This window comes from Balaenoptera musculus, chromosome 20, assembly GCF_009873245.2.
Source record: "Balaenoptera musculus isolate JJ_BM4_2016_0621 chromosome 20, mBalMus1.pri.v3, whole genome shotgun sequence".
NCBI classification, from domain to species: domain Eukaryota; kingdom Metazoa; phylum Chordata; class Mammalia; order Artiodactyla; family Balaenopteridae; genus Balaenoptera; species Balaenoptera musculus.
The window spans coordinates 39003246-39017793 of record NC_045804.1 but is presented as its reverse complement, the minus strand read 5'-3'; the positions used below and the strand labels follow the sequence as shown (position 1 = coordinate 39017793).

The window sequence follows — 14548 nt, the reverse complement described above, 5'->3', positions numbered from 1 at the left end:
AGATTGAGAACTGTTGCTAGCTGCTAGCAATGCTTGGTAGATTTGATTCAGGGGAAAAGGAGGGGGGAAAGATAAGAGTTTAATAAAGCTGTAGTATGTATGAGAGATACCTTGCCTCCGTGCTCCTCCTTGGCTCCACCCAACTTCTTGCTGTTTTTATTGCTTATAGCATACAAAAGCGTTTAGCCCCTTGTCATTCATTTTCCGCTTTTTTTCTGATTCTCTTATCATTCTGAAACGTATTTATTTCTTCTGTTAACATTTTGTGTGCTTTGATGACCAAGATGTTTCTATAATAACACAAAAAGATGTAATTTAAAAACTCACCTAATTTTTCAAACCTTCGCTTATAATGGGTCCTGGTAACCTTTTTTTAATTCAGGGATTTTTATAAAGGTTTGAGACTTACAGATGAATCACAGCTGGATAAATACCACATTTTAAAAAATGGATAGACTGTGTTCCTTTTACTTCCTGTAACACCCACCAGAACTGCCACTGGAGCATATTCTTTAAATTTATGCTGTTGGAGTTGGAATAATTTCAGTTATATCCTGTTTTGATTCTTCAGCTCCTGCTGATATTCACAATTCAGATTTTCTGAAACCATGCTGCTTGTCCTTTACTGTTTTTGGAAGTAAATGATGGGAACCCTAAGAGCTGGATTTGGCAGCAGAGGACTTGGAGAAGAGGACAGTGACTCTTTAAAGGGCCCAGCTTTTCTGTCTGCTATTTTTGCAGCTGTCAAATAGAAGGGTGATATTTGTAACAGTTTGTTTGCTTTGTCAGCAATGGATTTTGATGTAACAAGCTTTTTTAGTGCTCAACTTCTGTGCTTCTTACCAGTGCATCCTTCCCATTTAGAGGCTTCAGCAGATCACCTAGTTTGCTGCCCCCACTATTTCTATACTGGTGAATGAGGTTAAAATGAACATCAAGAACAGTCATAAAGGTGGAAGAAAATGAGGCAATATTGTAGACGGAAAGTTGAAGTGACAATAGTCAACTTCTTTTTCATGGTCTTATAGTATATTTTCTTCTTTCTTTTAAAACCAGTTGAGAGTTGTTAACCTTTTTTCTTATTTCAGCTCCTGCTTTCTGAAATAGGTGAGCCTGGGCCTTAAAATAGTGGTGACAGTCCTGGCATTTCACGGTGCAGGGCCTGAGCAGTCAGTCATTTAAGATTGTACCTTTAGAAATGACTCTGGTTTGTACCATTCTTGAAGCTTCAGGATTATTATTTCTGTTCTTAGATTGATTGAACAGGATAGGGCCTTAAAGCCCATTAACATCTTAAAGTACTAATTAGAGCAGTGATTCTCAACCCTGATTATACATTAGAATCACTTGAGGAAACTTTAAAAAATATGAACGTAGGAGTTCTACTCCTTGATATTCTGATTTATTTGGTCCAGAGTGGAGCCTGAGCATTGGCATTTCTAGATACTTCCCGGGTAATAGTGTGTAGCCAACGTTGAGAAACTCTGGATTAAAGAGTCGGGAGAAACAGTTCTAAGGCCAGGTCTGTCACTTGCTCACTTGGTGACCTTTGAGCCTCAGTTCTCTGTGGAGTTGAGAGTAGGTGAATGAGGAGTCTCTTCTGGTTTGAAAACATTGATTTGTGAACCTGTTTCCTGCCTACATTTATTTTTTTCCCAGGACTTTGAAATTCTGACGGGAGATCATCCCTCAGATGCTGTTCTCTCCCCATCGTAGTAAGATATCATGAGGTATCTTTCCTTTTTCCCACTTCTCTGCTTCCTGAGATCTGGCTTACACCTTCCTCTCTGGCCATAACCCCAAAATAGCATCCTTATCAATGGGTTGGTTAATATTCTAGGGATTCGAACTGTACCTATCCTATAATTTTTAAATAATCTTATTTCAGTTGCAGCCCTGCCACTGGTCAGCTGTTGTGGTGTTACTTGCTACATAGTACAGTGTTCTGCTCTAGTTCTCTGATCCTGGGACCTCACCCGTTTGTTGTCTTTTAGGAGAAATCTTTGAATTAAAGGCTGAACTCAACAATGAAAAGAAAGAAAAGAGGAAGGAGGCTGTGAAGAAAGTGATTGCTGCTATGACTGTGGGGAAAGATGTTAGGTAAGGGTAATCTCTTCTGCTTTGCTCATTTTAGACTCTTACTCTATGGCTTTCACTGCTTTTTATTTAAAGCTATTACAGTCAGAACGTATAAGAATGAGTTTGTCTCACTGGAAACATCAGGAAGTGTAGTTGCTTTTTTTTTTTTTTTAAATTTTTTTTTTTTTAATTTTTATTTATTTATTTATTTATTTATTTATTTATGGCTGTGTTGGGTCTTCGTTTCTGTGCGAGGGCTTTCTCCAGTTGTGGCAAGTGGGGGCCACTCTTCATCGCGGTGCGCGGGCCTCTCACTATCGCGGCCTCTCTTGTTGCGGAGCACAGTCTCCAGACGCGCAGGCTCAGCAATTGTGGCTCACGGGCTTAGTCGCTCCGCGGCATGTGGGATCTTCCCAGACCAGGGCTCGAACCCGTGTCCCCTGCATTGGCAGGCAGACTCTCAACCACTGCGCCACCAGGGAAGCCCCTGTAGTTGCTTTTATATTAACTCTGTGACTAAGTTTTTTTTAAGAGTGAAACGAGTTTGATTTCACTTGCATACAGATCTAGCATAAAACCTCCTGAGAGCTGACACAGTTACAAATTTGTTGCTGAGGTAGTTTTAGAAGATGATAAAAATACACTGAGACGCAGAAGCCCATGTGTACTTTAATTGGCTCAAGCCAGTGCCCTCAACTTTACAACTCTGCCTTTAATTGCTGAATTCAAGATGAAAATCAGTGGTAACAAAATCCAAAGGGTCTTTTTTTTTTCCCCTCCCTTTTTTCCTGTAATTTAGGGAGACCATTTGGAAATAAATAAGGCTTGTCTGCAGGCCCCTGAGGATTCCCGAGATCCTTTCCATGAAATCCATGAAGTCAAAGCTATTCTTGTAATAATACTTAGGTGTTATTTACCCTTTTCACTGTGTTGACATTTGCATGGCTGGTGCCTTAGTGTGAATTAAGGCAGTGGTGCCAGACTATAAAAGTAGTCATTGTATTCTTCACCATCATGTGCTTGCAGGAAAAAAGGGCAGTTTCACTTAGGACTGTCCTGCATGAAGCACTAAAAATTTATTTCAGTGAACCTTGAACCTTGAGTTCAGGTCTTTTTAATATTCTGTGTGATGAAATAGGAATTAGGCATAAAGTACGTCTACTGCATAGCAAAGTGTGACGGTTGACTTGAAAAAAAGCCCTTGCACAATTGTTTGACTTGGGAACACCATTTCTTTGTGAAAGAAAGATTGACAGACAGAACTATAGTTAATCAGACTTCAATATTTGGGAGACATTTTATAAAAAATGAACAAAATGAACCTGTCACTTCAAGGGAAAAAATTTGACAGTAGATAAATTTCGACTTTAAAGTAAAAATTAGAGTGTTGGAAAACTTGTATCTCCCATTGTGAGCTTGATAGCTTCCCAATACTTAGAGATTTTTCTGATGAGATTGGTGGTGAAATTAATGAATGTGATTATTTGCTGCTGTATAATGAAATATGCCCCCATAGAGAAGATCTACATAACTCATTGAACCAATATTTTCCAAATGACCAGTGCATACATCACAAAATTACGCATGGGTAAAATATCCATTCAAAATAAGTGATAAATGAATGGATTTTAGTGCAACCAAGTACAGAAAGTTTATCAGTATGGTTTCAGATTCCATATTGTACCTAACTTTTAAGAAACTACCATTTGTGGACTAAAAACAAAAGAAAAAGAAAAACAACCATTTGTCTAGCTTTAATGTATCAAAGAAGAACATCCAGTTATATGAAAAAGCTATTAAAATACTCCTCCATTTTCCAATTTATATACGTGTATGAAGATGGATTTTCTTCTTACACTTCAGCTAAACAACATTCTACAACAGGTTGAATGCAGGAGCACATGTGAGAATCCAGCTGTTTTTGTTTAAAGTAGACATTAAAGAGATTGGCAAAAATAAAAACAATGTCATCTTAATTAAAAAAAATAAGTAAAATAGGTAGATTTTTACTTTAAAATATTTATGTTAATATGAAATGCATTGATTTTCCTTTTATTAGTTGGGTCAAATGCTGCTGATAAGAAATAGATGAGTGCAAGAATGCCAAGTAAATTCCAGCATCTAGTGGTGGATGTTAAGGTGTAGTAACTCAAACATCTGAGAAGGTCCTAAGGCTAATGATGACCTTCCTAATGTCATTAAGAAAAGGGGAGTTTAAATTTAAGTGCATTCTATGTCAGGCACAGTGACAGATGCTTTTACTTACAATGTTTTTTATAGTCTTCATATCTTCTGAACTAGAGGTTATTCTGAATTAGAAGTTATTCCATGTTAGAGGTCAAGCAGTGTATACTTGGAGAGGCTAAAGAATAATCCCAAAGTCATATAGCTAGTGGTAATGTAGCCAGGATTCTAACCTAGGGTCTGAGTCCCAATACCTGTTACTGGTCACTTCCTTCATGGGTGTATATATACAATAGAATTTAAATGTGTACATGGCACACACGTTTAGAACTGTTTCATTTTCTGAAAATGGTTAAAATTTTGAACAAAGGCCCTAATTACCTGAGAACTGTTTTAATAAGGAAACTAACCAAATGAGTTCCCACTGGTCAGGGATGGAAGAATATGTGCATTAAAAAGCATAACATCTGTAGTGCTTTGAACTGCAAAGAATTGATATGAAAAATTACGGGTTTTTTTGTGTGACATAGTGATTTTTTAAAAAGTTTGTAAAGATATACACTAAAATATTATATATGAAATGTATGTCCAGGATTTGTTTAGAAATTGTTTAGAGCAACTAGATGGGGTAGGGACTGGGGGAAGGCTAGTGGGTTGAGGTTGTGTATGAAACAAGATCGGGTATGTATCAGTATTTGTTTGCAGCTGGGTGATGGATATATGGGTTCATTAAACTGCTGTCTCTACTCTGAAAATTTTCATAGTAAAAAGTTTTTTAAAAATCTATTTTTAGACATCTTCTTGGGACCATTATTATAAATTCTTTAGTAATTAATTTCTGTGGTAAGTATTATCACTAGTGGACATTTGTCCTCACATCAAATCACTTTTTTTTTTTTTTTTTTTCAAATCACTTTTTAAATTAAGGCTGTTTCTTTGTGTTCTGTCCAACAGCCTGGCACCAACATCTGTTCACTTTCCCTTCCTCTTTTCTCAGCTCTCTCTTTCCAGATGTAGTGAATTGTATGCAGACTGACAACCTGGAACTAAAGAAGCTCGTGTATCTCTACTTGATGAACTATGCCAAGAGTCAGCCAGACATGGCCATCATGGCTGTCAATAGCTTTGTGAAGGTAACTTTTTCCCAGGGACTCAAGAACAGTCTCTTCTACCTCAGAAAACCTTTTCAGAAGTGTCTCGGTATGGTTAGTGTCTGCATTGCAAATAAACAACCTCTGTTCCAAAAGAGGGCCTCTAGAGAAGTATTAGCCATTGAGTAGGAATATTCATGATTTAAGCATTCTGTATGCCGGAGTTTGTCATCCAGTTCAGACCATATGGTGAGCCTTCTGTCAGCTGGGCTTGGTGCATCTTTGCCAGGTGGGAGAAGAAAGCCAGGTGAAACCTCACTGTTTTATCTTCCAAGGCTGACAAAGGTTGGGCATATCATTGTAGTGTCAGTAACCTGGGGCTTTACCTATTTTATCTTTGTAGAAATTATGCTTATGGTTCAGAAGTAGTGGAAACTACAGGAGCTACCTTTTAATTTTGTTTTATTGAATAGGTCTTGCAATAGTTGATTAACTTTTTTGTTAATTGTGGAAATTTTCAAACATATTCAGGTTGAGGGAATAGTATAATAAATTCCTAAATATCTACCTTGTAGTTTCAGTAGTTACCAACCTATGGCCAGTCTTGTTTAACTTAAACTCTCCATACATGCTTTCCTGACCCCCACCTCCTCTCCTACTGGATGATTTTAAAGCAAATCGCAAACATCTTAAGAATGAAAAAATCATTTAATCAGCTGATCATTAAAGAAAGTCCTTAATATTATTGGATATCCAGTCAGAATTCTCCTATCATTAGATTTGATGAACACAATAATAAGGTTGTTCTTATTAGGGTTTTTGTTTTGTTTTGTTTTGTTTACTTTTTTTTCCTCTGCCTGGAATTTAGTCTACATTAAAAGCAAAAATCAGACAGCATTTCTAAAATTAGCTTCTGTTAAATTGTTTGGAAAATAAACATGCTTTCTTCCTTCTCATGGAATTTTTGTTCTTTTTCTGTGTTTAGCTACAATGTACAGAATCATTATAACATTTCATTCTTTCTGTCTGGTGATTCATAGATGGATGATATCATTGGAAAGAATTTAGTTTACATTTTTTGGAAGTTAGCGTGTGCATAGGTTTATAATGTTTAAAGAAATTTTTTAATATAGGGCAGTTTAAGGGGTGTTCCTTCTTGGTAAGTGTTCTATTTGTACTGTATTTGGAGGCACTTGCTAGGAAAGGAGAATGTATGTTAATCAGGATTTCAGAGGGCCCTGTCTGCTGCTTCGCGCAAGGAACTTATGTTGGGCCCAAACCAGCTTCTAGATTCTCCTTTGCTTTCTTGGCTGTAGGCCCCAGATATCCAGCCCTCTTTTCTCCCTGCTTAATATTTGTGGAGTGGGACATATCTTTCCAATTTCTGATTTTTTCCTGTACCAGAATACAAGCCCAAAGCCCTTTTCTGCTTTTAGTGCAGGTCCAACAATGGCCATGGGGATGGTAACACCATCTATCTAAGCTTCTACCCAGCTCTGGAATGAATCCTACAGGGCATTTCTTCATTGTGTATGTAAAGCAGTTAAATGAATTCCTAGCCTAAACTCTTAAATAGGCAACTATGGTACTTAGGAAAGGAATCGTATGGGAGATGTGGGTTCTGATGTAGAATGAAACTGGAAGCCTACATTAATTAAATATTCTTTTGTTGCTTATATAAACCAGACTGTTCAGTTTTCTGGTTTATGTACACCTGTAGTTGTCAATGATTGTTGTTTATAGGACTGTGAAGATCCCAATCCTCTGATTCGGGCCTTGGCAGTCAGAACCATGGGGTGCATCCGGGTGGACAAGATTACAGAATATCTCTGTGAGCCCCTCCGCAAGTGCTTAAAGGATGAAGATCCCTATGTTCGGAAGACAGCAGCAGTCTGTGTGGCAAAGCTCCATGACATCAATGCCCAAATGGTGGAAGATCAGGGATTTCTGGACTCTCTGCGGGATCTCATAGCAGATTCAAATCCAATGGTAATATGTTTCTGCGTTTATAAGAGAGCAGTATTTAAAATGGGTCCCTTTAAAAAGCATGTTTAAAATAAATTTTATCTTTGGGACATTGAGCCATAGGTTAGCTATGTGAAGCATGACTTCAGTGTGTCCCACAGATGTCTGTCTCACACCCTACATGTTTCTGAGCTGAAAACCAAGTACTAAAATACAAGAGTGTTCTTTTTTTTTTTAATTGAAGTATAGTTGATTTACAATATTGTGTTAGTTTCACATGTACAGCAAAGTGATTCTGTTTTTTATATATATGTATTTTCAGACTATTTTCCATTATAGATTATTACAAGATACTGAATATTGTCCCCATGTTATACAGTAAATCCTGTTGCTTTTCTGTTTTATTTTTAAATTTTTCTAGGTTAATATTTTTATTTTTTATTAAAAATTGTTTTTAATTGAAGTATAGTTGATTTACAGTATTGTGTTAGCACAGCGATTCATATATATATATATATGTATATACACACACACACACTTTTTCAGATTCTTTTTCCTTATAGGTTATTATAAAATATTGAGTATAGTTCTCTATGCTATACAGTAGGTCCTTGTTGGTTATCTCTCTTATATATAGTAGTGTGTATATGTTAATCCCAACCTCCTAATTTATCCCCCCCTTTCCCCTTTGGTAACCATAGGTTTGTTTTCTATGTCTGTGAGTCTGTTTCTGTTTTGTATATAGATTCATTTGTATTATTTTTTAGATTCCACATGTAAGTGATATAATATTTGTCTTTCTGTGTCTGACTTACTTCACTTAGTATCATATTCTCCGGGTCCATCCATGTTACTGCAAATGGCAATATTTTGTTCTTTTTTATGGCTAATATTCCATTGTGTGTGTGTGTATATATACACACACACCCCCTACATCTTCTTAAACCATTCTTCTGTTGATGGGCATTTGGGTTGTTTCCATGTCTTTGTTTTTTAAAGATTAGACTTTTTAAAAAAATTTAGTTTATTTTATGTATTTATTTGGTTGTGCCGGGTCTTAGTTGCGGCTCGCGGGCTCCTTAGTTATGGCATGCAAACTCTTAGTTGCGGCATGCATGTGGGATCTAGTTCCCTGACCAGTGATCGAACCCGGGCCCCCTGCGTTGGGAGCGTGGAGTCTTAACCACTGCGCCACCAGGGAAGTCCCTGTTTCCATGTCTTGGCTGTAGTAAACAGTGCTGCTGTGAATATTGGGGTGCATGTATCTAAAATACAAGGGTCTTAAAGCAAATCTTTGTATCATACTTACCCCTGTATTTGCTCAGAAACAAACCGGTTCTTTCATCATTTTCTTAAAGAAACTTTACCTTAAAGTTTTGGGACCTTTTATTTCTCGTATTGACATTTTTAATTTTGCCTATATAATGAAGGAGAGTAAGTCTCAAAGTGGTACATTGGCTCTGCTAGTAACTGAAGTTCATTTGAATTGAGTGATTGGTCATTAAGTATCATTACTGAGAAGATGGAGGAATTTAGCCACTTTCTCTCCTTTTTTTGCCGAAGGCATTCTTTATGTGGAGGTGAATAACATTGAGCTAATCAGTGGATAACCTCTGAATATTTCACTGTTGAACTTTTTGAAAAAGAGAGTTGGATTTGCTGTGAAATAGACGTGTCTCACTTGCAAATTACCTGCTCAGATCTCTCTCTGCTTTGATACTTCATTTGGTTCATCTTACTCTTTGGGTAACCTTGGCTTCTATTTATTATCTTTCAAACTTAGTATCAAGGTCAAAAAATGAAGTAAGCCACATTTTAAAAAAGATACTGTTGTTCTAACTACTATCAGGATTCTTTTAGCCACCTTCTAGGCATAGAAGTGATGTGGGTGTATATGCTTAAACCGTGACTTTACAGGGTATAATCACCACCGTCATTAGAAGATTCAACCCTATGTTTTTCACTCAAGCAGCCCTGTGTGTCACCTTTTTAAAAATTCCATAAAGAAATAAATTTATAAGGCAGTAGTATCTGTTTTTAGAATGTTTAGCTGGTACTAAGTTGTATTTTTGACATTGCTTTTGATTCACTTTGTTATTTTGAGCAAATGTTCTTGAAATTTTCTACCTGAGGACAGATGAGAAGATTGAAAGTGTTTGGGCTTTGCTCTCCAAGTTTTGGGCATCCAGATGAGCAGAATATCATGTACCCTGTGTCAACTTTTAAAATATTCAGTGGGGCTATGAATGTGGAGTGGAGTGAGGTAAAAATGAGTTCTAGCTCATATAGGCAATTCCAGTTCAGGGAGAAAAAGGCATCTTTACACTAATGTAAATTTTTCAAAGCAGAACCTGTAAAATTAGATCATCAGGGGTAAGGGACTAACTGAGGGTTTAGTAAAGGCTTTTTTTTTTTTTTTTTGGTACCCCCGTAGCACTTAGAGATCTTTATCCAAATCATTTGAGAGAATGGAACAATTTCTGGAACAAGCCTAATTTGTCTGATTTATTCCAAGTTTTCATTGTAGTAGAACGGTTGGCTTTTGTCCAGTCCATAGTACTCAAGTAGTATATGTTTGCCATTTATTTATTTATACTTTTCAATATGGGAATTTTCAAACGTATTCAAAATTAGAGTGACTAAATGAAAAAATGAACTCAGCTACCATCACCAGATTCAATAATTATTAATATATGCCAGTTTGTTTTACCTGTTTTATTCCCCCATCCCCTATCTATATATAGGTAATTTAAAGAGGCCGCACATGAATGGGTCTCTATTTGAATTTAATGTATCATGATATTATAGTAAACTATAATGCTTTTAATAATTCTTAACCTGTTTTTATACAACAAATCAGGAGGTGACTTGGGGAGATTTTCTTAAGTATTTTTGAGAAAACTTTTAGAGAAAATGTAAGGTACTTGGTAGGTTTGTGAGAAACTGTTTCAGGAATGCCTTATGTTTTATTGTATCTTTATTACAGATTTTCCTAGAACAGGTGTCAGCATTAGAGATTAAATTGTTGGACCTACTCCCCTCTAACTAAATAGGAAATTTTTCTTATTCTTGTCAGACTTCTTAGTAGCAAAACTTTTCCCTGATATTGTTTGACGTCTTGCTAGCAAGGTGCCCAGGATACAGAATTTAAGGAGGCATTCATTCTCAGGTGCCCACTCTACCTGCACAAGCCTGAGAGTGGGATACCTCGATTGCCTCACTCTGTCCTGGCCTTATTTTACATACATTCAAATCAGTTTTTGAGCTCTTCATTCTTGTTACTTAAGTGAAGAACTGAAAAGCTTGGACTAAGAGATAACCAACACATATACCCATATGCCTACTTTCATTCTTGAACCCATACTTTTCATCTCAACTGTATGTCCTGTTATTTTGCCAAAAGTATTACAACTGTCTTTAGATCATTGATTTTCCTTTTATCAGTTGGGTCAAATGCTGCTGATAAGAAATGGATGAGTGCAAGAATGTCAAGTAAATTCCAGCATCTAGTGGTAGATGTAAGGTGTAGTGACAAACATCTGAGAAGGTCCTAAGGCTAATGATGACCTTCCTAATGTCATTAAGAAAAGGGAAGTTTAAATTTAAGTGCATTCTGTGTCAGGCACAGTGACAGATGCTTTTACTTACAGTGTTTTTTATAGTCCTCATATCTTCTGAACTAGAGGTTATTCTGAATTAGAAGTTATGCTAGGCCTTGCTCACCTTCTGAGATGGCCCACACTCTGTGGAGTGTGTTTCTCCTTAAATAAATACACTTCTTACCTAAAAAAAAAAAAAAAAAAAAAGAAGTTATTCCATGTTAGAGATCAAGCAGTGTATACTCGAAGAGGCTAAAGAATAATCCCAAAGTCATACAGCTAGTGGTAATGTAGCCAGGATTCTAACCTAGGTCTGAGTCCCAATACCCATTACTGGTCACTGCCTTCATGAGTATATATATACAACATGTTTAGAACTGTTTCGTTTTCTCAAAATGGTTAAAATTTTGAACGGATAAAGGCATTAATTATCTGAGAACTGTTTTAATATGGAAATCCTCAAAATCCTCTTAATCTGATGATGGGTATGAGTCCTATTTTACTGTTCTTGAGGGGGAATTTTGTTCCACTTTTTCAGAAGTTGCTCCACATGGTGGCAGCACTGTACCAGCAAATATCAGAACCTCTTGCAAAAGGAATTAATGTTTCTAGGGTGTTCTGCCTTAGTAGTTTTCTTGTACCTCACTTTAGAAGGGCATCCAAGATGTGAAAGCACCAGAACATCTGGAGAAATTACTTTGAAATTGGAGGGTAACATGTTGATAAAAATCTGACTACTCTTGGGGTTATGTTGACCTTCAGGTTGCTTCCTGGTAGTATGCCTTGCTACAAGTAATAGGACTTTATTATATTTTCATTTCCTGTCTTTTATGGGGGAATCTCACACACCTCATTTTCCTGCAGTTGTTTTTACCATTTTATACTTTAGTTAAAACTGACTTTCCGTGAAATACTATTTGAAAGAGAAAAGATAGTTTGAAGTAAAAAAATTCTCACTGTTAAGTCCTAGGTTAACCTCCCTGAGTCTGTTTCCTCTTCTGTAGAGTGAGAGGTACCATCTTAGAGAGTCGTTAAGAGTATTAATTGAGCTCTTGCATAAAAAGCATCTGTGAAAGTGCCTGGCTCATGAGTTCATGAGATGATGGCTGCTGCTGCCGTGATTATGAAGTAGGCATTAGGCAAAGGTTAACGTTACTGCTACAGTATTAATTTGAAGGGTTCTGATCCCTTTGATAGCTATACAGGTTCACATGGTAAAATCTTTCTGAGGGAATTAAAGCTAAACTTATTTCCAGACGCAGATTTATTAGTCCATTATTTTGAAAGTAAACATATTCAGAATGAGGAAGCACTTTGGCACGAGAGGAAAATAGCTCCTGTGATTTCTTCACAAATAATCAGAGTTTTGAAAATTCTGTCTCACTAAATTGGTATTTGCAAAAAAGATACACTTTTAGGTGATAGTGATAATTCTCTAGCTTTTGCCCATGCATTAGGATTTTCCCTCCTTACTGCAGTTTTTCTTTTCTCTCTTAGAGGCATTTTGAGGTATTCCAACTTCAGTTAATGTTTACACCAGAATCTGCCACTCCAGAGACTCTCTTGACAGCCCCACCACATGTACTTTGCTTTTTGTTTGTGAGCTCAGGTCTCCTAAATCCTTTGGCTCAGGGCCTTAGCCCCTTTGATCTTGTCTTCTAAGCCTTCTCAGTTCTACCATCACTCTGAGAACTGCCCCTGGGAATGCCCTTCTTTCATTGCTCTGTCCTCTCTGTCAAAGCACAGACTACTGAATTAGTTTAAAAAACAAAACAAAAAAAAACCCCAGAAACATATTTTTGTTTGCTGAGGGTTTTTCTGCACAAGCAGCATGCTCTCAGAACTTGGCGCAGTATGGCCTTTAGCAACGGTTCTAGTTAAACTGCAGCTTCTTTTAATATGAACTTATTTTGGAAAGCTGTTTTATGAAAAATAACATTTTTTTTCTCAGAAAAAGTATGTATTTTAACCATGTGCTAGCCAGCATGTAGAAGCCACATGAGATTATGACAGTGGTTCTCAACTAGGGGCGATTTTGCTTCCTGGGGGACAGTTGGCATTGTCAGGAAACACTTTTGGTTGTCACAACTGATGGGAAGGTTGCTACTGGCATCTAGTAGGTAGAGCTCAAGGATACTTTAAACATCCTGCAGTGCACAGGGAGCCCCCTACAACAACATGAAGGACTAATTTGTTTTAAAAATTTAAATAATGCCTGACATATAGTAAATGCTTAATAAATGACAGCTATTCTTGAGAAACAGATCTAACGTGACGTACTTTCTGATTATTGTAATTTCTGTTTAGGCTTTAGAAGGTTTGTGGTGGTTTGCTGTCAGTCTGAGATGATAAATGTTGAAAAACTGAAGTCTCTCTAGATCACTTTGTAAATTTGAGAAGGATTTTTGTCAGAATATGTTTGTTGTCCTCGTGGGCAACGTTAAATCATCTATTAATGACCTCATTTAATTTAGTACTTTAATTATATGAATTCTGTTATCCCTAAACATATATCAATAAATAGAAGAGTTATAAAATTAAAATATTATACAGAAGCGAAATTAGAAATGCGTAATGCTCTTCATGCCCAGCGTCCATAAAGGAGTACCAGAGCTGGTAGAATTTTAGGCATGTGTGAGAGTGTCAGTATGTGGTAGGCACTGGGTAAGAATGATGTAGGAGGTAACATGTTCACTCAGTCTGTGTCTGGATGCCCCAAGTAAGTAATGTTGTATTTGGTACTAAAAGATGAGTTGCTGGTAATTTCTGCAGGATCGGAGTGTTGAGTAAGTGGAATCATTGGAGGCTGCTCTGTTGTAAGGGCAAGTGCCCATCTCAGTGCTTTTCGGTCTTTAAATTCTTGCAGAGGAAGGAAACAGTTTTTGTTTTCCTTTATGATAAACTTTGTGGAGATCTTTTTATGTGTGTTCTCACCTTAGGAATTTTAATCATCAGTTTTCATTTTATCAGTTACTACTAACTTAGGTTTTTTGTTTTTTTTTTATCTCATTTTGGGGGCGGGTTTTTAGATTGAGAAAAGTTGCAAAGACCATACAGAAAGTTCTTATATACCTATCTTCACACAGTTTTACTTAATGTTAACATCTTACATAACCATGGTACCTTTGTCAAAACTAATAAGCGTTGGTACATTACTATAAACTGAAGTACAGACTTTATTTCACCTGTTTCAACACAAATATCCTTTTGCTATTCCAGGATTCAATCCAGCATACCAAATTGCATTTAATCACTTCCTCTTATAAAGAGTTGACTCACTCTTTATGAAAGTATCTCAAAAACAGAAAAGTGCTTTGTAACTGTGAAATTTTTTTTTTTTTTTTTTTGCTTCAGTACTAACACATGGGGGTTAAAACTCGGGCTCTGAAACCAACCAGACTTGGATTTGTATCCTGGTCTGCCATTCTTAGCTTGGTGGTCTCCCTAAACATCTCAGTATCCTCGTCTACAAAATGGAGATTATAAACAGTGCCTCTATCGTTGGATCGTTGTGAAAAATAAAAGAGGGCTTGCAGAGCACTTAATAGTGAACCTGGTATAGAGTAAGCCCTTAATAATAACAAACGTTTCTTTATTGTATGGTGATCGTGGTGCTGGTTATTAATGATT

At 36.7% G+C, this 14548-nt stretch overlaps 1 protein-coding gene across 3 annotated transcripts in view; it reads left to right on the top strand.

Annotated features, from left to right (window-relative positions):
• Positions 1-14548, top strand: part of AP2B1 (adaptor related protein complex 2 subunit beta 1) — a 127293-nt gene that overhangs the window by 13691 nt on the left and 99054 nt on the right. For all 3 annotated transcript variants that reach the window (XM_036835847.1, XM_036835846.1, XM_036835845.1), the window contains exons 3-5: positions 1995-2100; positions 5261-5396; positions 7098-7343. In XM_036835847.1, the coding sequence (XP_036691742.1) occupies positions 1995-2100; positions 5261-5396; positions 7098-7343 (488 nt within the window). The remainder of the gene's footprint in view (positions 1-1994; positions 2101-5260; positions 5397-7097; positions 7344-14548) is intronic.